This window comes from Anguilla rostrata, chromosome 14, assembly GCF_018555375.3.
Source record: "Anguilla rostrata isolate EN2019 chromosome 14, ASM1855537v3, whole genome shotgun sequence".
In the NCBI taxonomy this organism is placed as follows: Eukaryota; Metazoa; Chordata; class Actinopteri; order Anguilliformes; family Anguillidae; genus Anguilla; species Anguilla rostrata.
In genome coordinates, this window is record NC_057946.1 from 8372788 (window position 1) to 8395862 (window position 23075).

General features: G+C 42.7%; 3 protein-coding genes across 7 annotated transcripts; 1 reads left to right on the top strand and 2 right to left on the bottom strand.

The window, feature by feature from the left end:
* Window positions 1–213: 213 nt before the first annotated feature.
* nsa2 (NSA2 ribosome biogenesis homolog (S. cerevisiae)) lies at window positions 214–3859 on the bottom strand. Its single transcript, XM_064308431.1, has 6 exons — window positions 3698–3859; window positions 2969–3156; window positions 2423–2573; window positions 1797–1976; window positions 1111–1303; window positions 214–463 (listed from the first exon to the last, which is right to left on the bottom strand). Exons 1-6 carry the CDS (start codon window positions 3698–3700, stop codon window positions 396–398), a joined length of 783 nt encoding a protein of 260 aa, XP_064164501.1. The 5' UTR covers window positions 3701–3859; the 3' UTR covers window positions 214–395.
* Window positions 3860–4080: 221 nt separating this feature from the next.
* Window positions 4081–13621, top strand: gfm2 (GTP dependent ribosome recycling factor mitochondrial 2). Of its 3 annotated transcripts, none has more exons than XM_064308424.1 (20): window positions 4081–4606; window positions 4705–4786; window positions 4873–4918; window positions 5321–5418; window positions 5828–5953; window positions 6709–6797; window positions 7254–7342; window positions 7465–7525; window positions 7688–7873; window positions 8278–8358; window positions 9410–9558; window positions 9794–9934; window positions 10030–10129; window positions 10482–10671; window positions 10835–10911; window positions 11240–11378; window positions 11480–11659; window positions 11943–12058; window positions 12525–12707; window positions 12947–13621. In XM_064308424.1, exons 1-20 carry the CDS (start codon window positions 4550–4552, stop codon window positions 13073–13075), a joined length of 2319 nt encoding a protein of 772 aa, XP_064164494.1. In that variant the 5' UTR covers window positions 4081–4549; the 3' UTR covers window positions 13076–13621. The 3 variants fall into 3 exon arrangements, with proteins under 3 accessions (XP_064164494.1, XP_064164495.1, XP_064164496.1); XM_064308425.1 differs by having other exon boundaries at window positions 4081–4386; XM_064308426.1 differs by lacking the exons at window positions 4081–4606; window positions 4705–4786; window positions 4873–4918 and having other exon boundaries at window positions 5418–5542.
* hexb (hexosaminidase B (beta polypeptide)) lies at window positions 13620–23075 on the bottom strand. Of its 3 annotated transcripts, none has more exons than XM_064308427.1 (14): window positions 22738–23073; window positions 22181–22326; window positions 21683–21748; window positions 21381–21427; window positions 20808–20918; window positions 20005–20106; window positions 19605–19737; window positions 19154–19334; window positions 18805–18891; window positions 18062–18134; window positions 16714–16894; window positions 14878–14968; window positions 14543–14647; window positions 13620–13954 (listed from the first exon to the last, which is right to left on the bottom strand). In XM_064308427.1, the coding sequence occupies exons 1-14, from the start codon at window positions 22980–22982 to the stop codon at window positions 13891–13893; spliced, it is 1632 nt and encodes a 543-aa protein (XP_064164497.1). In that variant the 5' UTR covers window positions 22983–23073; the 3' UTR covers window positions 13620–13890. The 3 variants fall into 3 exon arrangements, with proteins under 3 accessions (XP_064164497.1, XP_064164498.1, XP_064164500.1); XM_064308428.1 differs by lacking the exon at window positions 16714–16894 and adding an exon at window positions 17484–17658 and having other exon boundaries at window positions 22738–23069; XM_064308430.1 differs by lacking the exons at window positions 13620–13954; window positions 14543–14647; window positions 14878–14968 and adding an exon at window positions 17484–17658 and having other exon boundaries at window positions 16771–16894; window positions 22738–23075.

Here is a 23075-nt window from a genome sequence, read left to right on the forward strand (position 1 = left end):
CAAGCAAATAAGACATATACTTTGATCAGTAATTTCCTCTTGTAGCCACCCGAAGTGGATAGCTCAATTTCAGAAGTATATTGATATTCAGCTTTAGTGTTTTTTTTGAGTTTTTGTGTGATGAAGGATATTTACAAGTGCCCAATGACCTGTCAATTCTGAGATGGCTTTGCCCTTTTAATGCACCGTATGACATTTAATGAAGTAACAATGTTTTGAAAAACCCCTTTATTTACTCCTTATTGTTTGGAGCAAAGCTTCAGAAATTCTGCATGTGAAACTGCAGATGTTCTGACTGCAGTGATCCACAGTGTGGCTGTGATTGTGAAGTCCTGCTGTTCACTGTCAAACCCAGTCCTGGTCTCTGCACTCCTGGCACAGTTCATAGAGTCCTTTCACACAAGCAAAACTGCGTTAATGCAGCCGTCATTTTCTGGGTTGTTCGTCACTTGTGCGTATTTACCTGCAACAGAAAACAAAATTTGATATACTTTAACTTCAGAAAAGGGCCTTGCTAATTGAGGATGACAGTCATATAATGTGAAACATATGAAATTGCTTTAATAAAATGTTTATTTTGAATATGCATTTTTTCAGGTGTCATTTTTGTCCAGTCGCTACTAATTATTTCCTATTTTATTCTTTAATTTTGTAACTGATCAAGTCACCAGATTCTGCGGGCTGAAATCACTTTGGAGTCCCTACAGTGCCATGAAAATGTATTTGCCCCCTTCCTGATTTCTGCCATTATTGCATATTTGTCACACTGAATGGTGTCAGACCTTCAGACAAAATGTACCAGTTATTAAAGGTGGCAGTTAACTTTTTTCCATTCAATAAATGAAATTTTAAAATTGTGTTTTCTTTACTCGGGTTCCCTTTCTCTGTTATTATTACATTTTATCTAAAGGTCTGAAACCATTCAGCGAGACAAATATACAACAGAGGAAATCAGAAAGGCAAATACTTTTTCACGGCACTGCACAATCAGCAGCAGCTTGTCTCTCTGGGACTGAATTTGGTGGCTCTGTTGATTTCACAGCCTTAGAAATGCAAGGAATAAATGAAGAGAGGGAAATGCACGTGACAGCCGCAGATGAAGGAACTCACCCCAGATGACTTTGCCGCCCTGTGTGACCAGGCCCAGCTCGCTGACATTGACCTCCAGCACCGTGCCCTTCGTGATCACGCCCAGGGTGGTGTAGAGCGGGGACGACGGGTTCTTCTTCACCCCCAGGATGGGCAGGCAGAATGTAGCCTTCAGCTCCGGGTGGGTCACATGAGCCTTCTTGAAACGCAAACCCTGCAAAGGACGTAGACGTCAATCATTTTGGAATCGCAAACATACGTTGTCCAGATAAATCAAGTACTCTCAAAATAAACGCTTTCCTATGTTAAAAGTAGGGATGGTGATTTTCAATTATTTTACAGATCGAGTGATCGCATTACGTGCTCCATTCAAAATCAATTCCTAGCATGGAGAAGAATTTTTAGAACACATCTTGGCTGAGCGGCACCACTCAGTGTATAGAAAATAACGCACATCAGTACCCAGGTTTTTTCCATCATAAGCCTTAATGCTTATACTGTTGTTTCAAACACAGTCAAGGTGAAATATGATACAAAGAATTTTATTCTGAAGTCACAAATGTTGTGCGCCCACAAAACCAATATACAACAGCTCAGCTGGGATGTGTGCACTATTTTCCCATATACGCCCAGCTATGAAGTAACGCTTGCAAAAGTCAAATCGCTGTCCTAAATGAATGCGAATTAGTCTGGCGCTGCTGTCTTACCATGGGTCTGATGAATCTTTCGTATTTGGGTGGCTTGCGAGTGAATCCTTCGCCAACGAAGCAGACCTTGGTAACCATCCTCTTCCAGGCCTTCTTCTGTCGTTTCCCCGTGCGGATGACTTTGAGGACCTCCGTCTCCCCCTGCGCGCGAACCTTGGGCAGCGGGACTTCCCATTTACCCTGCGGAGAAAAACAACCTTGTTTTACTCTTCTTCTGTAATATGTCTTTTTTTCTTTTCTCCCCTAGTTTGGAGTCTTTCTGCAGAGTACACATTAGCACGAGCCTGCTCCAAGGCAGGTGCGAGCCAGTCAGCATTTCTCTTCATTCTATATCCATCAGCAGAGCTGCGCAGTTACTGTACCGGAGTTCGACCCCATGCATGCACTCGGTGCGGGCAGACTGCAACTCCTACTCGACCACAGAACTACTGCACAATGAGGTGGGGAGTGAACCCTCCGTCCAGGGCAATGCTGAGGCCAATGATGTGGAGGTCAATGAGTGTCCAACCACAGCCAGCAATGCTACGGTTCAGAATAACTCAGATTGAAGGTCATTTTGCTGCACTAAGAGAGAGTCCCTTAGATGGACTCAGGAGATGACATATTGGTCACTATCGGGTACTCACAGCTTTCTCCTTCCTCTTCTGCTTGATCATGTTAGAGAGGACTTTGGCCCGGGACTGGCCCTCACGGTCCAGCAGATAGGCGGGCACTGCACCCTGTGGGGTCTTCTCATCGTTCTTCTGCTTTGTCTTCCTCTGCTCATGCATTTTAATGCTACAATAAGACAGAGAGGTACAGTGGTGAAATTCGACATTTCAAATAATTAGCAGTAAGTTAATACATATACCTACTAATCTACTGAAGAATGAGAGTTAAAGTTCTGTCGTACACAATTTTCAATGCAGTCTCAAGGGTGAGACTCCAGTAGGAAACAGAAAGCCATCCTCAAGCATTTATTCCACCATTTTTTGGCCAAAGTAATATATAGTGCTTTAAAAGTCACAGTACCCTAAACAGTATGTAATACAACATGACATTGACTGGTTTTGGCACTAGCTGGCCTGAAATAAGATTGAACACATACAATCATATTGCAGGGAACAATATCAATCTCAGCGAAGATCTCTCGCATGGAAGATGGCAGATAATTTGCAGAAGCAAGTACTTACGTCTTCTTCATCTGGATCTTCTCAGAGTGTCTCTGTTTATGGTAGAGTTTGGCCTTCAATCCGATCATCTTCCTAGCCTTGTGTGAGCGCTCGTGAGCCTCTCGACTCTCCTTCTTCCTTTTTCTCTCATGGTGGTCCAGGCGATAACCGTGCCGTTTGCGGTGCAACTCAATGTGTTCGTTCTGAGGCTGCGAGTGAAAAGTGGGATCAAAGCTTAAGATCACGTCTGTCTCGTCTAGTAACGCCAACAAGCAATTTCATTCATACACGCGTCGTCACAAACTATTTCTCAAGAATGTACCAAGCAAGAAGACTACACTTGGAAATTATCTAGAGAGCAAAAACAATTAACTACTAACAACAATATAACGAACTCAACAGGTAATGTTGATCTAGTCGTGATGCACACGCCCCCTGAGGATTCTCTGAAGAAGCAATCTCGAGTTCACAAAATCTTTATTGCTAATAACATAAACAGCTAATGTTAGCTAGCTATGTCAAACAATACGACCGCCCGCTCCAGGCTCATGCAAGTATCATTCCACGCCTAATAATCATGTAAAGTTAATCAGCTAGTAAGCAAATATCCATTATTACCTAATACAACTTGCAACCTAGGTTAACTTTGGCATGCTAGTTAGCTAGCAACGGCAGATCAGCAATCTCTCGGCCACGTGCTTGTTTGTTTTAATTTGCAACAGCGCGTGGATTCTGTCGTATTACTCTTACCATGGTTCTTTTTGTAGTTCAAGTGTTCCAGTAATAAAATGTAATCAGCAGAGTGATGATCGTTTCACGTTAGACTTGTTTTTCGGTCTTTAACTTGGGGCCTGGGTTGCTTGATCTTGTTTTCCCCAGCCTGCTTCTTGAAAGGAAGTACAACAACGAAAATCATCCGGTTAACTCTGTGACACAGGAAGAAACGTCATCAACAAAATACTTGCGTTATGATCTCTATCACCTGGGGTCTGACTGAGCTATATTAAAGTGTATATATACAAGTGTAGTCACTTAAACGCGATCATTTAACTACAGTAAATCTATAATGGAACAATAAATAAATTATGTAATTGTATCAAATTATTCGCTCTATGATTATTCTGCCCTATGTCAGAAACCAGAACTGCAAAGCAAGGACCCCCGTTTCCAGAGGATCTATTATGACGTTACACCTGATAGTTGAACGTGACATTTAAACATTCGGTAAATGTGGATCTGCAGTAGCCGCAGTCTTCCATCATTTCATGTCCTAATTTACAGTTAAAATAAACACATTTCGACTCGGATGTTAAAACTTAGAAACAGCCTTTTTAGGAATTCATTAGTGTGAAAATGACGTCATCAGTGTATGAAGTATTTTGCTCCGTCGGGGGGAAAACTAAAAGAACTCAAGGAAATTAGCCAGTTTTCATACATAGGTTAGTAGCAAGGTTCTTACGTTACCTTTCTAACTTTCTTATACAGCGAATCATGTTAAAACCGCGTTTTTGTAAAGAATAGTCAGCCAGGTATATTTTAAAGGTTATTTTGACAGTGAGCTATAATTAATTATTAGACAAGAAGTTGGAGTAGAAAGTAGCGATGTTGCCTAGATTGCCATTGGAGAAGACCTTGGGGTGTTTCAATAGCCTTGTCGGGGTAAGACTGAACATTACATAAATCTACATAATATTCTCAGATCTATTTGCGTGGGATTTGGTTAGAAATAACATTCGTTCTGTTCAATATCTTTCCAGTGTACACAGTGTTTGAAGAATGGAGCTGAAACTTGGTGCAGGTGGAAATTACAGTGGAAAAGGAACTACGGGTTTCTACCAGGTGCACAATCTGTGTGAAGTGAAATGACATAAACCATGAGTGAGATATCTTCAGCTAAGTGCTAAGTTTTTTTCTATGTCTTATAGATGATGTCAAATCAGTACGGTCAGTGGTCAATCCAGATATATCTAGGTAAGTACTTGTAACATAGATATGATGCTTCTTTATGAATACAAGGCTCTGTACAGAATTGTGGTTTTCATTGTCCTATTCCTTTTTGGTTTAAGAATATTTTTGAATACTGTTTGATATCACGCAGTAATGTATGTTATCATAAATTGGCTTATGAACAATGCAAGTTGTATAATGTCGTAATATCAATATCACTGCTAAATTACAGGTAACCATGAGACACCACTGGATTATCTGTGGCTTAAACAATGCAATTGTGTGACTGTCAGCATACTATGCATGTAAAAAAAAAAAAACATATATATATATATATATTCTCAGATTATTCCATATATATCAAGAATTGATGGTGATTTTTTGTAGTGCCATGTTTTTGAATTTTGACCTTGCTTTGTGTTATAGAATTCGTAACATTGGCATCATGGCCCACATAGATGCTGGAAAGACGACCACTACTGAGAGAATGCTGTATTACTCTGGATATACTCGTGCATTGGGGGGTGAGGCTGTCATTGCTTTTATTGTCCGTCTCATACCTCAGGAAAGTGACATTCATACCCGGAAGGACCAGAATAATTTGATTTTCATTCCACATAAATCTCTACAGAACTGAACCCAGAATCTGTAAGTGTAGTTTAAGGGAGTCACACTAAATTCTGGTATATTTCAAGGTGCCATATATGTTTATAAGATACTCCTGTTGCACTGCCCCTAGAGCAATGTGCCATCTAGATCAACGGGTAAAATAATGTATTATATTATATTATCCTGGACATATATTATATTATCCCGTACAAATGATTCATCAAATAATCCAGATAATGTAGTGCTTCTCAATATACACCTTTCATTCCAAAATTATCCTTTCAAACCTGTCTGATAGTCTGAAGTATTTGCATGTTCCTGCAGATGTTGATGATGGGGACACAGTAACAGACTTCATGGTGCAGGAGAGAGAGAGGGGAATCACAATACAATCGGCTGCTGTAACTTTTGATTGGAAGGAGCACAGAATTAACCTCATAGACACTCCAGGTATGGGCCTAATTTCTCATTTTCTGTAGGTTTTCATAGTATTCTAGTTTCAGTGTTTGGTCCAGGCAGTCTGTCAATGTGATTAAGACTATTTTAGATATTTATATTAGTTTCTGTAAAGCACATGTTGGATTGATCTGAAGCCTATTTTTGTGCATTAAATCACACATCCTAAAGCTGGCAGATCATCAGTAATTACCTGAAATATCCTTCATCACACACAAAATTGGCTGAAACAGTCGAAAACATACACTAAAACTGAAATACTATCTGTTGAAAACTCCAAAACGTTGACTATTAGGTGGCTGACAATCACATTATTGTTCATTATAATAATAATTTATATAACATTGCCAATCTACTGTTAGTTTCATGCTTTCACGGCTCAGTAGAAATAGTGCTGCCCTCAAGTGGTCACTATTGGGAGTTTCAGTTTAATACAAGTCAGACAGCAGATCAACTGTTACGTAACTGCCCACTCTTAATGTTTACAACATATAAAGTATCCAAAAGTATAGTGTTTTTCTGGACTCGGTACCCTTGGGAATAGTCAAGTAATTGTTTTGAGAATAAGTGCTCTTATATGATGGAAAAGTATGCATGTTTCAAATGATAAACGAGGAACGTGTTCTGTTGACTCAACAAAAATTTTTGCCCACTGGTGGGGATTTGAGGCCCTGCAGTTTTTAGCAGAGTGAACAGTGCGATGGGGGGTATGGTATTTCCTGTGTTCCTGTGAGGTGCTTTGTTTCCAGGGCATGTGGACTTCACCGTGGAAGTGGAGCGGGCCTTACGTGTTCTGGATGGGGCTGTGGCAGTTTTTGATGCTTCAGCTGGTGTGGAGGTATGCCTGGTTTTGCCTAAATGTTTAAATCATATTTCAGACTTTTGCAATTACTTCACCGGGGTAGTTGTTTGGCCTTCATGTTCAGAAACGCATAAAAAACATATTTAGTATTTGCTCTACATTTCCAATTAATCTCAGACGGAAGTAAACGTGGTGTAGTATAAATAACTGACACCCCAGATTTACTTGATTTTCCCTCATAGCTTTCCAGGTAGATGCTTCTTATTCCACAGATAGCCAACAAGCTAAAATGTAGGTTTTTGTCACTGCCACTTAGGTGCAGTTATTAGAGTGCTCCATGTGAACTAAATAATGACTGTTTTTCCTCTCTCTCTCTCTGTTTGTGTGTGTGTGTGTGTATGTGTGTGTGTGTGTGTGTGCTTGTGTGCGTGTGTGCGCGTGTGTGTGCATGTTTGTGTGTGTGTGTGTGTAACGTGGTTCTGTGGGTGGCAGGCTCAGACTCTGACAGTCTGGCGACAGGCTGACAGGCATTGCGTGCCTCGTGTCTGCTTCCTGAACAAGATGGACAAACCTGGAGCCAGGTAGGACAGCTTGTAGGTTAAACCTTGGGATCTCTTCCATTAGTAAAACTGATTACAAAGTGATCTGCTGTGATAAACCTGTGGTTTAATTTCAATTAACTGTTTTTAACATTGTCCCATAGCTTACATTATTCCATTGAGAGCATAAAGAAGAAACTGAAAGCAAATCCAGTCCTTCTGCAGGTAAATATCCTTACAAACATGTCATAGCCTTACTGTGACAGCCTAATGCTCTTCTCTGCATTTTGGGCACATGAAAAGTGCTTCATAAATGAAACAGCATTTTTGTTATTAAGACCTGTTTCATAAATGCTTTAATACAAGAATATGAGATGACTTCTACAGATTCCCATTGGCAGCGGTAAAGGCTTCACGGGATTGGTCGATTTGATCACCAAAGAGCAAGTGATATGGAATGTGAAGTCCTCCAGCGAAGACGGTCGAGTGTTCCAGAAGATTCCCCTCAGCTCCTCTGATAATGCTGAACTCCTGAGCCAGGCTAAAGAGGCCCGGAGTAGCCTGATAGAACAGGTACACAGTACAAAGTCACAAAGCTGGTGGTCATTTTGACAATTATTTTTATATTATATCTCATAATTATAATTATTAACACTCAACCATGACATTACGAGTCTTGTGGCATCAATTCTAGTTTAGATGTTTCTCATATTAAGGTTTGTCACTGTTTATCCAAAATTTGTATTCTTTCCTGCTCCTTAATGCTGGCACAAGGAAAGGTGACTCGTACCTCTATTCTCCGTGCTTTGGACTGTGAACTGTGCATTACATTGAGGGCGTTTTATTATAATGAAACTAAAATGGATCCATGTTTCTATTTAGTGTGGATTTAGAAGATTCCTCGCCCCTGATCTAGGTTGGTGTCACAGAGTGATAGGAGTTTGATAGACGTTCTGGTCACATGGATGTGTTAACAGGTTGCTGATCTGGATGATGAATTTGCAGAACTGCTGCTCGGAGAGTTCAGTGAGAATTTTGATGCCGTCCCATCTGAGAAGGTGAGCAAGGTGGCGTCAGACATTTCCGGTTGTGCTAACTGGACTTTACCTCAGTTATGAAAATGACAGTCTTGCACATTTTCATGTTCAGAGTCACAAGAGGAAGGGGACAGGCAGTTAATTATGCCTTAGTTGACCAGAAAAAGTTCATGGTGAACGTGACTCAGCAGACGGTCAGTCCCATGGTCAGGAAGCCAGAGGCCACAAATGTCTTGTGTATAGTTATATTGTTACACTGTGTTCAGCTGAAAGACAGAATGTAGCATGTGGTGTGTTCTCTATGTTCAGCTGAAGGACAGAATGTAGCAGGCAGTGTGTTCTCTCTGTGTTTAGCTCCTGGACAGAATGTAGCAGGCAGTGTGCTCTCTCTGTGTTCAGCTCCAGGACAGAATGTAGCAGGCAGTGTGTTCTCTCTGTGTTCAGCTGAAGGACAGAATGTAGCAGGCAGTGTGTTCTTTATGTTCAGCTGAAGGACAGAATGTAGCAGGCAGTGTGTCCTCTCTGTGTTCAGCTGAAGGACAGAATGTAGCAGGCGGTGTGTTCTCTCTGTGTTCAGCTCCAGGACAGAATGTAGCGGGCAGTGTGTTCACTCTGTGTTCAGCTGAAGGACAGAATGTAGCGGGCGGTGTGTTCTCTCTGTGTTCAGCTGAAGGACAGAATGTAGCAGGCAGTGTGTTCTCTCTGTGTTCAGCTGAAGGACAGAATGTAGCAGGCAGTGTGTCCTCTCTGTGTTCAGGTGAAGGACAGAATGTAGCAGGCAGTGTGTTATTTCTGTGTTCAGCTGAAGGACAGAATGTAGCAGGCGGTGTGTTCTCTCTGTGTTCAGCTCCAGGACAGAATGTAGCAGGCGGTGTGTTCTCTCTGTGTTCAGCTGAAGGACAGAACGTAGCAGGCGGTGTGTTCTCTCTGTGTTCAGCTCCAGGACAGAATGTAGCAGGCAGTGTGTTCTCTCTGTGTTCAGCTCCAGGACAGAACGTAGCAGGCGGTGTGTTCTCTCTGTGTTCAGCTGAAGGACAGAATGTAGCGGGCGGTGTGTTCTCTCTGTGTTCAGCTGCGGGCGGCGGTGCGCAGGGTGACTCTGGCCCGGAAAGGCGTTCCTGTGCTCTGTGGGAGCGCTCTGAAGAACAAAGGGGTGCAGCCCTTGCTGGACGCCGTCACCACCTACCTGCCCGCGCCTAACGAACGCCACCTCGACCTGGTGTGAGTCGACTGCAGGTCGCTCAGCAACACCGTGTGCCATGTACACATAGTGTGTATAGGTTATTCTGCATCACATATTCCCTTAGCTGATGGCCTTATCCAGAGCTACTTACACAGCTTTCAAATCCACACAAAAGTAGATCCCCTCCTGGGATTTGAACCTGCATCCTCAGTTCTACACTATGGTGCCACCTTGGTACTAGCTCTCACCTTTTCTGTGCTTTGTCTCGTGCAGGCGATGGTACAAGGATGACCTGTGTGCCCTGGCGTTCAAAGTCCTCCACGACAAACAGCGGGGGCCCCTGGTGTTCGTCCGGATCTACTCGGGGACCATGAAGCCCCAGTCTGCCGTCCACAACATAAACAGGAACGCCACGTACGTGAGCTACGCCGCTGAGAAACATGCTAACGGCTTAGCACCCCCGTCTCAAGGCTGCGCTCTTCTCGCCCTGTGTCTCCGGGCCCCTGTAGGGAGAGGATGAGCCGCCTGCTCATGCCCTTCGCTGACCAGCACGTGGAGATTCCCTCTCTGACCGCGGGCAACATCGCCCTCACCGTGGGCCTGAAACAGGTAGGCCTGTCTGTGCGTCCTCTCTGCTAGAGCAGGGCTGCCCAACCCTGTTTCTGGAGACCTACCAACATGTAGCCTTTCATTTCAACCCCTGATTCTACCAATTAGCAGCTCGATGAGATGCCCATTGTTAACGCTGGAGTGAAAACCTACCTGACAGTAGATCTCCAGGGACAGGGTTGAGCAGCCCTGTGCTAGAGCGTAGCATAGCCCTTACAGTAGACCTAAACACATAGGCCTTTCTCTATCAGTGGCCAATGTTACCCATGCAATGGGCCTGGACTGTTAGGCTTCCACCCATCTCCCTGCTCCCCTTGCTCAAACTGGGCCCTCGTTTTTAACTCTGTCCCAGACGGTGACGGGCGACACCATTGTCTCCTCCAAGGCGTCCGCTGCGGCCGCGGAGCGCCGGGCCCTGAAGGAGGGGGAGGGGGGGAGGGGCGCGCAGAAGGGGCCAGGCAGTCTGGTCCTGGCTGGAGTGGAGGTCCCCGAACCCGTGTTCTTCTGCACCGTTGAGCCCCCCTCCATGGCCAAGCAAACAGGTGGGGACCCCCCTAAGTTCTGTAGTGGTGCTCAGTATCAACAGGACTCCAACGATCAGTGAAGGTCTTTTCAGTTTAATAGGTCTATTCAGAAGAGCACATAAATGAGCAAGTGAGAGGCGGGTGGTCTGGGTAAAATAATCTTCTCCTCTGTACTGTAAAGACTTGGAGCACGCTCTGAAGTGTCTGCAGAGGGAGGACCCCAGCTTGAAAGTAAGAACAGACCCAGACTCAGGACAGGTGAGGATCTTGCAGCATCCACCCACAATCTCTGCTGTACTTAATCATTTACCACGGGCAAACTTTGAATGTCTAAGTGTCTAATCGCGATAGGGTCCTAAGTTAGAAGGTGCAAGTTCATACACGATTTAATTTGACATTTTATTGCTGTTTGATTTAAAAAGTGCAGATTGGTGCTAATGTAGACAGTATGGTTGTTGTGGTTATGTAAATGCATTTCAGTTGTAGAACAGTGAATGCTGGAGAAAAGGTATAACTATGCTGACTATCGTTACAGTAGAGTATGGTTACAAGGGAAGGCGTGAGTGTGTTTAAATCTTTTTCCCAGACTATTCTTTGTGGAATGGGGGAACTCCACATTGAGATCATTCACGATCGAATCCGGAGAGAGTACGGCATCGAGACTCACCTGGGCCCTCTGCAGGTGGCCTACAGGGAGACCATCCTCCAGCCGGCGTCTACCACAGGTGTGTGTACCTTACTGCGCATGTGTACCGCACAGCCTGACTGATGGGGTTCGTCTGTAGAGTCAGTGCTCTAACCCACCCGGGGGGGGGGGTCTGTGCAGACACACTGGACCGCACTCTAGGGGACAGGAGGCACGTGGTGACGGTGGAGCTGTCCGTGAGGCCCTGGGAGGAAACCACTTCCAGCACTTCCTGTGACCTCACCTACAAGGAGAAGGTGGAGCTTCCTCCGGATGTCAAAATGGCGGTGGAGAACGGGGTACAGAGCTCATATCTCCAAGGTAACACAGTTGACCTAAGCATCACCTGCATTTAATTTGTAATATTGCACAAAAAAACAGCCCATACCGTAATGCTTCATGCTTCTTTGTGGCATACCTCGTTGTGTTCAACAGTGTTCCAAAGGTATGTAACAATACATAAATACTTCATATGTGTCTTGGAACACACAACATTTTTTTATAAGCACTTCTGTCTAGCATTCACATATGACAGGAAAGTAGCGTACTGGATATGACAGATCAGACTGCTGCAGGGACAGTATCTCCTCCCCTGCTCCTCCAGGACCGCTGCTGGGCTACCCAATGCAGGGAGTGAGCACCACCGTGGAGTCTGTGAGAATCCAGCCTGGCACGTCCATGGCCATGGTGTCTGCGTGTGTGTCCCGCTGCATGCTCAAGGTAGGACCAGCTCCGGCACTGCTGGTGTCATTACCCCTGTGCTCTGGTGTGTGGACAAGATACGAGCAACGTTTATGAATGTAAATTGTACTTGAAGACTAATGAGTTTTGAAGTAATTTTACTTTACTGTTATAAGTACAATAAAAAGTCAGAATTATCTTTTTTAATCTTCTAGACGATCATAAAATCACAACAAATTCAGCCAGTGTGTGGGGTGTGCTGTGTACAGTATATTGCCTGTGAGGGTGTGCTGTGTATAGTATAGTACCAGTGAGGGTGTGCTGTGTACAGTATATTGCCTGTGAGGGTGTGCGCTGTACAGTGTAATGCCAGTGAGGGTGTTTTGTGTTCAGTATAGTACCTGTGAGGGTGTGCTGTGTACAGTATATTGCCAGTGAGGGTGTTCTGTGTTCAGTATAGTGCCAGTTAAGGTGTGGCACTGGCACTGTGCTCTCTGGCCCGTAGGTGTTAAGGCAGGCGGGTGGGCAGCTCCTGGAGCCCCTGATGAGTCTGGAGATCACCTTGGAGGAGGGGCACCTGAGCTCCGTGCTGGGGGATCTGGCGCAGAGACGCGGCGCCATCCACGACATCCAGAGTCGCCATGACAACAAGGTGGTGCTGGCCTCCGTGCCACTGGCCGAAATGATGGTGGGTGCAATAATGCCAGCCTGTGTGGCTAACAATGCTCTACCCAGAGCTACACAACCCTACTCCTGCAAAGCCATACTCTCCATGCGCTAAACACTTTCACTGGAGTTACTCATCAACAGCACAATAGTGGTGGTGGATCATAAAAACTCTTTGTATATTAACAAGGGTTCATAAATCGAAGACTTTAGGGCGTTGCATTTGTACTACGCTAAAACATGTTTTGTTTCCCAACACAGGGCTACTCCACTGTCCTACGCACTTTGACCTCAGGGAATGCCACCTTCTCCCTGCAGCTGTCCAGCTACCAGGCCATGAGCCCCCAGGACCAGAGTGTCCTCCTGGACAAAATGGCAGGACTGGTATGACAGCCCTGAGCTCAACATTCGGTGATGCCATGACTACAGGAACTGGTGAAGCGTGATCCTCTGTGTGGATCCCTTTCACCTGACTCGAGAGGGATGATTCCAGAAAACGTACCTCTCAATGAAGACGCGCTTTACAAACATGCTAATCGGCTTCAGCATGTTTGCGAGTAAAAGCTTTAGATAAGTGCATATTTAAGGTCTTAAATGTGCATAAACCTGAAGTAAAATACACAATCTCATTCTTACAGTGAATCTTAGGACCTTACAGTGACTCTGACCCTCCAGTTTTACCTTTGTAAACACAATGAGTAGATCATTCAAATCTAAATTGTGTTTGGTTGGAGCAATACTTTAATGTGCTGCATCATATATGGTTTCCATTTTGTCAAGTGCAGAACATTGATTGTAATAGTGGACTGACTGCCACCTTCCATGTTGCTGTCCTCACTTCCAAGCTATAAACATACCATCAACCTGAACTGTTTAAAAGGGTTGCACCAGTGAATAGTATCAACACACAAATAAAGAAAAGATATACAGAATATACATTCCACTCCAGGAGTTTTATTTTTTGAAAATCAATCAAACGCTTATAAAAAGGTTTCTCAAAAATAAATCTGTGTACACGAAGGATGTATGTCGCATGACTGAAAATTTCCTTTTATGATTTGCATTTTATCGGCGAATGCGCAAGCTTGTTTAATGCAGGCAGCTGATCTCCCGTTGAGAAAAGGTTTAAAAACATTAGTGCAGAGTTGATTTTTGTCTTCACAGTAGTGCTGCCGTGTTCCCCGGGCTCCAGTGGTAAGAGGCCATCAGAGGCCTTTGTACTCGTGATCGCAGTGCCCTACGTACAGGGGCTCAGCCGGGATCCCTCGCCTGGAGGACGGGAACAAAGGGAGAGGAGGGCCGTCTGTTAGCACCGTTTCTCAAGTACAGCTGCAATTCCTTCTATTGACTTAATCCTCCATTATGTATTAGTTTGCGGTTCGCCCACTTACTGGTACTTCCCCTACCAACCAGATGGCAGGTGAACAAAAGGTTTTTTGACAATGCAGGTAGTTTCAGTGCATTTTGAGTGCAAATAAGTAAAATTCATTGCAACTTTACCAAAGGAAAGATTGAAAAAAAAAATTACAATTTTGATTCAGGTTGTGGTAGGAAATAATGCATACCACCCATTTCAGTCATTCTACATAGCACTTGACATCAGTATACAATATAGTGTTATTTATGCCTAACCTAGCACAACATTTATTTCAGCCGATCAAATTGGAGAATCACTGAAAAGGCCATTGCATTCATCCTAACACGTGCTCATCAAACCCTGAAGGACCCCATATTCTGGAACTCACAACGAGGATGCATATGACCTCATTTATGGTGTGTAAAGATGGCTAAACCTCTATTCACACCAAGAAATGCGCTACAGGCCTGTGTGCTGTTCTGACGATGCAGTGCACTTACTGGACCATCCGGCAGCGGTGCTGGATGAGGCGACTGTAGGCGTCGCCGATGTTGGTCACGGATTGGTCACTCCACAGCCGTTCTGCTACAGCGCTCGCTCGGGGCCTGTCGAGAACACGGAGGAGACCAACGCAGTGACAGTCAGTCACGCGGACGCTACACTGCTTATCTTTCAATCGGAGATAAGGAGGTGCTTATTCCCCATAATCTACATGGACTCCAGCCAATCTACCCTATGTATGTTACATTTTCTCAAGTAATTCAGGCTACACATTTACTAGATCAGTCTGATAATGAAGGCTGCAGATTAATTGTCAGAGGTGTTGTCTGCATACCAAAGTCTGGGTGTGAGGTTTGTGGCATCCACAAATTCTCCCCACAAACAGGCCTCTCCACCAACAACCTTTTTCTTCTGTTCCTCGGTTCCTGGGTAATGCACAACAAACAAGTTAATTTGGGGAGAGGGTCCAGTGACCTGCATCTCAACTGATTCAGAAACTATAACAAAGTGTTGGAATGAAGAAACTATACTTGGTGCCAAATCAATTTATTATTCTTACCACAGCAAAAAAATAAATTGTTGGGAGGCCACAAGCAAGTCACATGTTTGAGATGTTCATTTCACGTGATGCTATATTTGGTGACCTCAATCAACAAGCTTCCACTTCATTTCATAAAAGCATAAAATAGTTTTGAACTGCTGACGTCTTTATTTGCAGAGTAAATTCTGAGCTGGGGTGTTGGCCTATCACATACAGTTGACCTGTCGAACGGCTGTTTGAATCACATACAGATACGCAGAGAAATCAGGACTCTTTTTACAACAGGCAATAAACAGACGATGTAGGCCACTGATAGAACATTAACAACTTTTTAAATCACCTGATGTTTTTACATATGCTCTGCCGAATATTTAATTTTGTTCATTTTTATCCTGTTGGGCAGTTTACAGAAGTGTGCCTCAAAGGCAAACAGACTGTTTACTGTTCTGACAGGTGTGCAGGTGTGATAAAGAGACTCGGTAACAAAACATCCTACTGGATCAGCATTATATAAACTTTAGGTTCTCCACAATAGTGTAATCATGTTTGGTATAGTTAGAAAGCCAATGTTAATGGGGAACAAGTTGGTGTCTTTGGCTAAAGATCACGATACTTATGGGTCAGCGCCCAGCCAGATACAAAGGTTAACCTGGTGTGCTATGCTTACAGAGATAGCACAAGCAGGATCACTGATGTACCGTTTTGTTATGATTGTGTCTTTATTTCATGACTTGGGGTTTTGCTTTGACCTTCGGGTACATAAGGGAGATAAGTGCAAGGGTTCAGGGAGACTCGTCAACACGGTCTCCAATGTGTCATATGCGTATAGCCGTTCAACTGCGCACACATTTTGTACCATTGTATATTGCCATCAACACACTACAATAAACTAAGTTCAGTGTGACCTGACATTCCTCTTTTACTCTTACCTCAACACACCTAGCAATTTTAAGGTCCTAACACACATAGAACTCAGGATATCTGCATCCTGTAATCACTCGCCTATACACTAGTGTTGTAGCTAGTGTAACCTGCATAGATACACAATTGTATCTATGCAGGGTACACAAGCCAGAGGCTCGTCCATGTCTACCAAGACAGACAGCGATCCGTATTGAGCCACACTGCTGGCGGAAAGCAGTCTTTGCATAACTGTTAGCACAGAGGAAAGGTTAAAACATCATTTTGGAGATATCACTAAATTAATCCCATAACAGCAACATCAGGTAAGACTACACAAATTCCTTCGCCGCTCAAGTACTTCCACTGTTTTTTGTATTGAAGGGCTTTCTTACAATCCCTAATTTGGAATTGCTAGTTGTGCCTGTAGAGTTACAAAGAACACTTCTACAAGGCAGAACTTTGTGCACACCTCCAATGCCCTTACAAAAGAGCCAGGGACAATTTAACTCACTGCAGGCTACACAGTAATACAGGAGAGCTAGCATTGAATGAAGGGAATGCGTGTCTCCTAATGACGACTACTGGTAGCCTGTCAGCACCCCAGAGTGATTATTTAAGATATTTTTATATAAATAAATCAATCTTTATAGTAACCCATTTTCCTTCATTTAATAAGAAGACTGAATTGTTTTGTGAATTTTAATGAGGTGACAAAAGTTCACACACCATTAAAGTTGTGGGGGTCAGCCTTGTAAATCTGCTGCCAGTCCTGCCCATAGGAGATGCGGTTGAGGTACCAGGGGCTGGAAAGTAGGGTTTGGAAGCCCGCTGCTGTGACTGCAGCCATCTCCTTCTGGTACTGCTGCGCATTTCCTTTCCACACCTGAACCAGTGTGTCAGGATTGATCTACATCCAGAGCAGACACAAGATTGTGTCTTGAAAACATCACACCGAGACAAAGTCCTTGTGATTTCTGCTTGGTGAAACTTTACCATGCAGGTTAGCAAGTTAGCAGGCGCAGAACCAACCAAACAGAGGGAAGGGGCAGCCATTATGTAGGTGATTCATGTTAAAACAATGGAAGTATACCTTGCTGTAACAGTGGTTAAATTATGTTTGAGGCATGCATTGTCAATGTATGTATGCAAGGCCATACTTAATTCTCACCTGACTCCAAATATTTGAGTTAACAAGTTTACATCTATTTAAACTTGCATTTTGAAATGGAAGCTTGAAATTGAAGTTCCAAGTATTCAAATGTTTGCTTTTTTTTCCCTTCTTTTTTTAGGTAAACCAAGAAAATCCATTGAGGAAATCATAACAACCATCTTTTGCGCCGACTTGGTAAGGAACAATAAAACACGTTTTGGCACCACAGACTAAATGTCTAATATTTCAGTCATTTTTCCTCACTTAAAGTATATTTTTTTAGCTTTATAAAACATAATTTTACAAATGGGTTTCAGGCAAGTATAAAATCAAAACCTTGACTAACCATTGAAGCTGAGTGGCTCAACCTTGTAGTACTTCTGCCAGTCCTGTCCATAGCTAATATAATCTAGGTACCATGGGGAAGAAAGGATGGTAGTGTACCCAGCCGCGGTAACTTTTTGCATTTCTTCTTCCACATTATTGCTCATCCATACCTCCACTACTGTGTCTGGCTTCAGCTGCAGTGAGCAAATAGTAAAAAAATGAGCCCTCCTAAACTCAATTACAGGAGATTATTTCATGCATAATAGAGTCATTTGCAAGAAAACCTCTGCAGAAATGTGTGATTCCATTGAGTTCACATTCACCGGGGCAAAAGCTTGTTAATGAGCCATTATATATATTAAATTCAATTTAAGATTAGGACAAAAGCATAGCGTATGCTATATATAACATTCCAAAATGCACATGCCTTCCATACATACATGTCAGCTTGAAGCTTGAACACAACCAAGCCAGAATATTAACTACATGCTTAGCATAAATGGTGCAGGTTAGTGTGCAAGGCAGAAAACAGCAAGAGTATCACAACCATGATTGCAGTAAAGCAAAATGCGATCTATTCCACTGTAATGCACTTACCTTCACTTTATTGTCAAATACTTCCTGCCAAACCATGTAGCCCTTGCTGGTTGCAGCAACAATATCCAGTATCCTACCATTAAAGTAGAATGTTCACATTCCATTTTCATGCCATCCATATACATCAAAAACACAAACAGACATGGAAAAAGTTCATTTGTGCCTATTTCATGTGTCTGCCTCATACACCACAGGGCCAAAGGTACGTGGACGCCTGACATCCAAAATGATGATATAGCATATGCCATTGATATAGATTTGGTCCACCCTTTGCTGCTATAACAACATAGACTCTTCTGGAAAGGCTTTATACTACATGCTGGATCACTGCTGCAGGGATTTGCTTCCATTCAGCCAGAAGAGCATTCGTGAGGTCAGGCACCGATTGGCCGATTAGGCAGGGTCACAGTTGGCTGTTCAATGAAACCCAAAGGTGTTGCATGGGGTTGGAAACAGGAAAGGGCCTTCCCCAAACTGTTGCCACAGGGGTGGAAGCACAGACTTGTCCAAAAAGTCATTGCATAAAGATTTTCCTACACTGGAACGAAGGGCCCAGCCCAAACCATGAAAAACAGTGTATTAATGATAAGGCACATGTGGCCCTGCATTTTCTGTTGTTTTATGGAGTCATATATACTGATGATGATGTGCACAAATGACTTTATACGCTTGCAACTGTTCACTTCAATAATGCTGTTAATATCCGTTATGCATGCAAGATGGCAGTCAATAGTGCTACTTACTTCTGGATGTAGTAAGATTCAAGCTTGCTGTAGTCCGTACCAAACCCTTGTTCATCCATGAATTTCTTAATGTCAGGGTTGGATTTCCTGGTAAACATTCAGAATTTGTTTCTAAAGTAATAACGGCAAGAAGCAATAATCTATACAGATTAATTAATATCTGCCTCCTGTCTCTACATGAAATAATGCAAATACAGTTTATATACATTTTAGTATTTCACATTTATTACCTCTCATTAGAACTCCTTATGTCATATGAAAAGACATGTTAAGAGCAGAAATGCATTATATGTAATCTCATTGGCCTTTGTATTCCTGGTAAATCAGCACTGTGCGTAAAGCCACTCACCAGCAGGTGAAGTCCACTTCATCTCCACCCAAGTGAACATAAGCGTCGGGGAAAACGGCGCTAACCTCCTTGAAGAACTGACTCATGAATTCATAGGTCGTGTTCAGGATGGGGTTGACGGGCCCAAAAGTTCCCGTGGGACTGTCCCCAGCATAGCATGGAGTCAGGAGCCCCATCTGACCTGCATGGGCAAGAGAGAATCATCACGAAAACGAAACATATAAAATTACACTGGTGTGCACACAGTACATTGAGACCTTTCTATGAGACTTAGCCTGAGGAGGAAACATAACTAATGCTACGGGATTTCTAGTGCCAATGAACCACTTTAGTACAATTTCTTTATAGCCAAACAGTGATGTAACTGTATTAACTGTATTCACATCTATAGTATTTTTCTTATAAAGTAAACTCTGGGGCAAGTTGGACTCATTCTCTTCATCACAATCACCTTTCCCCCATGACTGTGTGTGCCCGGGAGTGTCGAACTCAGAGACCACACGAATCCCTCTTTTCCGCGCAAATTCAATCACCATCTTCACATCTGAGGGTGTGTAAATGTGTGTATATGGGTGGTAGGCCCCCTGAAATGACACAATTTGATGAAAATGATTTTCCAGTACTTTTTGTGCAATATTCCTGCTGAATTCCTACTTATCAAAGGCATAGCCGTGGATATGCCTTTGATAAGTAGTGCAAAACCATTATCTCACAAACAGCAGCACCTTCCAGTACACACAGCTGCAAGCAGAAAAAAATTTAGATCTCCATAATTATATATGTAGTCACTCCTGCTAGCTCTCAAATGTCCTGACGGAGGAATAAAATGTCCCCGATAGAGCTTCTCCTACCTTTTGACTGAGGTCCGGAAAGGATGGACTCTGGTATGGGAAGGAGTGGTCATCTACTATATGCCAATGGAAGACATTGTACTTGTTCATTGCCATGGCTTCCTGTTAAATAGAATACATCATTTCATTTTCCTGAAATGCCACAGCACTGAAAGCATACAGTCATATGTATACTTTCTTTTTTTATTTCAAAATAAAGCCTCCACTGTACTCCATTTATCTACATAAAAGTTGGAGTTAAAGTTACAGTTCACATGCATTAATAATTAAGGGCTTAGCAAAATAATGTTGACATGATGCAAGGGTAATCAATTATAAGGAACCAGTTTACAAGGAAAGAAGAGTTACATATACATAAAACTGTACAGACCTGGTTAGTCTGTCTGACTGTCTCCTTTCACTTTTTTTATTGCAGCAAAATTCTACTTGCATGAAGCTCATTTTCCCTGATGATCATTTTCATTTTCCCTTTTGGCCATTTGAAATCTATACAAGTAAACCTAATCATGTCAAGTTTTATTTTTCCAATGTGAATTTAGGACTGTTTAAATGTATGTGTGTTGTTGTGAAAAATAACAGCACAAATACTCTGTAGTAAAATAAAGTGATCGTTCACAGCATGTGCTTGAAATTATACACACATTTCAAGCATCTTAAGCAGTAGATACGAAGGAAAAACTCATATGAATTAAGCTTCACTGCTTTACTTTTGGTGCTAGTTAGAAACGTTTGCGTCAAGGCTTTATACGCACATCCAGTGCCCATCCAGCACCCGAACCCTCACAGACACATGTCAGACTCACCAGATTAGCCAGAATGACTTTTATGGGCAGAAAGTGACGGGAGGTGTCCAGTAAAATGCCTCTGTGGGCAAACCTGGGGAAGTCCACTATGGCAGTCTTGTTAATGCTCCTCTGTATTTAAAAAAAAAAACAGAAAGCAGAGTGAGTGTTTTTCTTTAAGTTTTGCAAACCCTCCAAGAACATGTAGCAACAGACATTTGCCCCATGAGTTTCACTTAACAGTTTGATGGAAATAACCATACATTGCTAAAAATATTGTGCAAGTAACAGTATTTAATTTCTGATTAAATTCTAAATTTTCATGACTATACTTGTTTATTATAAGCTCGGTTTTGTGGAATAGACGGTGACAAGAGGAAATCACCTACATACTTCCTGAAACAGATTTTAGCTATTTCCTTTTTTGTCTTCTAGGAGGGGCAAAATTTTAAACAGGCTTGCTCTAGAAGACTACACATTTACAGTTGCCTTGTTTGCAATGAATTGCTGAAAGCCAGTATTGGTGCCCCTCAAATTCACACTGCATATGCTTAGTTAAACACATCAATTTATCCATAGATACTAAACACTTACAGCTCCATAGTCATCTTCATACACCAACTGGCTGAAAGTCTCAAGTCCTTGTTACAGAAGAGAGGTTTACGATGTAATTCAAGTGTTGGAGACAAAAAACAATATAACTAGACAAATACCTAGATACGAGAAAATAAATAGATAATACCTTGTTCAGGACAGTAACAGTTCTGAACTGGGCATTATTGCTGGTAATGAAAATCAAAGGGATTGTTGATTATCATATTTCTTATTATATATCTTAGAATATCTCAGAAGGCTTGTTGCACAGTAATACATATTCATGTAGCTGTTATTTGTACCTCTGAGGGCTCCCCACACCTTTCTGGCCTTCAGTACAGCAGTGGGCTGGTCTACCATGAGTTCATCTGGTGCAAAGGAAGTTAAATATGACATGACAACAGCAATTCTATAACAACTTAAGACAATCACGAATTCAACTTGTATCTATTTATTTCGTTATTCTGTACAGAGTGTAAAAGGTCAACCCTTTAGTTTTTGTGCCACATATAAAGATCCTGAAGGATCATGTATATTTGCATTCACATTCACACAGAATGACCCTATTCTTAAGTGAAAGCAAAATCACCAGAGTTTGTACTGAAAGTAGGGGGCCATGTGAGGGTCAGCTAACTTAATATTGCATAATAAATGTACAGCCACTGGAAAACCACTCCTACACTTCCTGCTCACTGTTGGGCTGTCAGCAATCAGGGGTGACCACAGAACTGTATGTGGTGGTGATATTGACCTTGGTGCTCCTGAGAACGATGAGAACGAGCTTGAATACAGAAACTCACATGACTCATCAGATGTTACACTTGGATGTGTGTCACATTCGGAATCCACCGATGTGATCAACACCTGTAGTTCAGTCACCTCCGATGCCAGTCCGCTCCTGTACTCTCCCAGTTTCTTAGTGAACCCAAACATGTACTCAAAATATCTGTGAGACATGGAGAAAATACCCGTTGCAACACACAGCTAACGAGGCTAAACAGCCGTTGTCTTTGTTTTGGCTCGCAAGCTACTGTAAACAAGCCACAGAAAGCGGAAATGAAACGAAACTTTTACAGTTAGACGCCGTATTTTACTTTATTGTATTGTTACTGTACTGATTGCATTGTGTCGCTAATTACATCAAGTAAAGTAGTTTTCCGAAAAAATGTCAGTCTAACCACTGCTAGCCGGCTAGATTTCAAGTCGTAAGGTTAGCCATCGTATACAATCTATTTTTTAATGCATTGCACCATCTTAGGTAGAACAGACATTTTGTTGGTCAATAGTTTTTGTGGAGGTCAATCGTGCAGTTAAATAAACAATTAAAACTGAATTCGCAAATGCACGCTTGTCTTACCTGCGGAACGCATTTTGCAGAAGGTCGCAATTGGGACCAGCCGAAGACTCCTGCGAATGGACTATTTTAAAACGATTCCTGCTTAGACTAAATGCCACGGAGAATATCTGCACCCTTTGTGGAAGAGGCCATAGAGATCCGTATTCAGAATTTATAATGTTAGGAAGATCCGTCTCTTGCTTATATCGCCCCTGGCAAGCAGTAACCAGGAGCAACAGAGCTCCTATCTCCAGTAGTGCAACCATGATGGATGAAGCGAAGTCGCTGTTGAACGTTTATAAACTGAACAGTCAGCTGACTGATCACAAGATCAGTTTCCAGAAAGGAAGTAGGCTCTT

Excerpts from the sequence above, each read along its gene's own strand:
- hexb (XM_064308427.1), bottom strand. The coding sequence starts at position 22,982 with ATGGTTGCACTACTGGAGATAGGAGCTCTGTTGCTCCTGGTTACTGCT. Across the intron at positions 21,749-22,180 it reads TGTAACATCTGATGAGTCAT|ATGAACTCATGGTAGACCAG; the intron begins GTGAGTTTCTGT and ends CCTTTGCACCAG. Across the intron at positions 19,738-20,004 it reads TTCCGGACCTCAGTCAAAAG|GGGGCCTACCACCCATATAC; the intron begins GTAGGAGAAGCT and ends GTGTCATTTCAG.
- nsa2 (XM_064308431.1), bottom strand. Across the intron at positions 1,977-2,422 it reads AGAAGAGGAAGGAGAAAGCT|GGTAAATGGGAAGTCCCGCT; the intron begins GTGAGTACCCGA and ends TTTTCTCCGCAG. Across the intron at positions 1,304-1,796 it reads AAAGATTCATCAGACCCATG|GGTTTGCGTTTCAAGAAGGC; the intron begins GTAAGACAGCAG and ends CGTCCTTTGCAG.
- gfm2 (XM_064308424.1), top strand. The coding sequence starts at position 4,550 with ATGTTGCCTAGATTGCCATTGGAGAAGACCTTGGGGTGTTTCAATAGC. Across the intron at positions 9,935-10,029 it reads AACATAAACAGGAACGCCAC|GGAGAGGATGAGCCGCCTGC; the intron begins GTACGTGAGCTA and ends GGGCCCCTGTAG. Across the intron at positions 10,130-10,481 it reads TCACCGTGGGCCTGAAACAG|ACGGTGACGGGCGACACCAT; the intron begins GTAGGCCTGTCT and ends ACTCTGTCCCAG.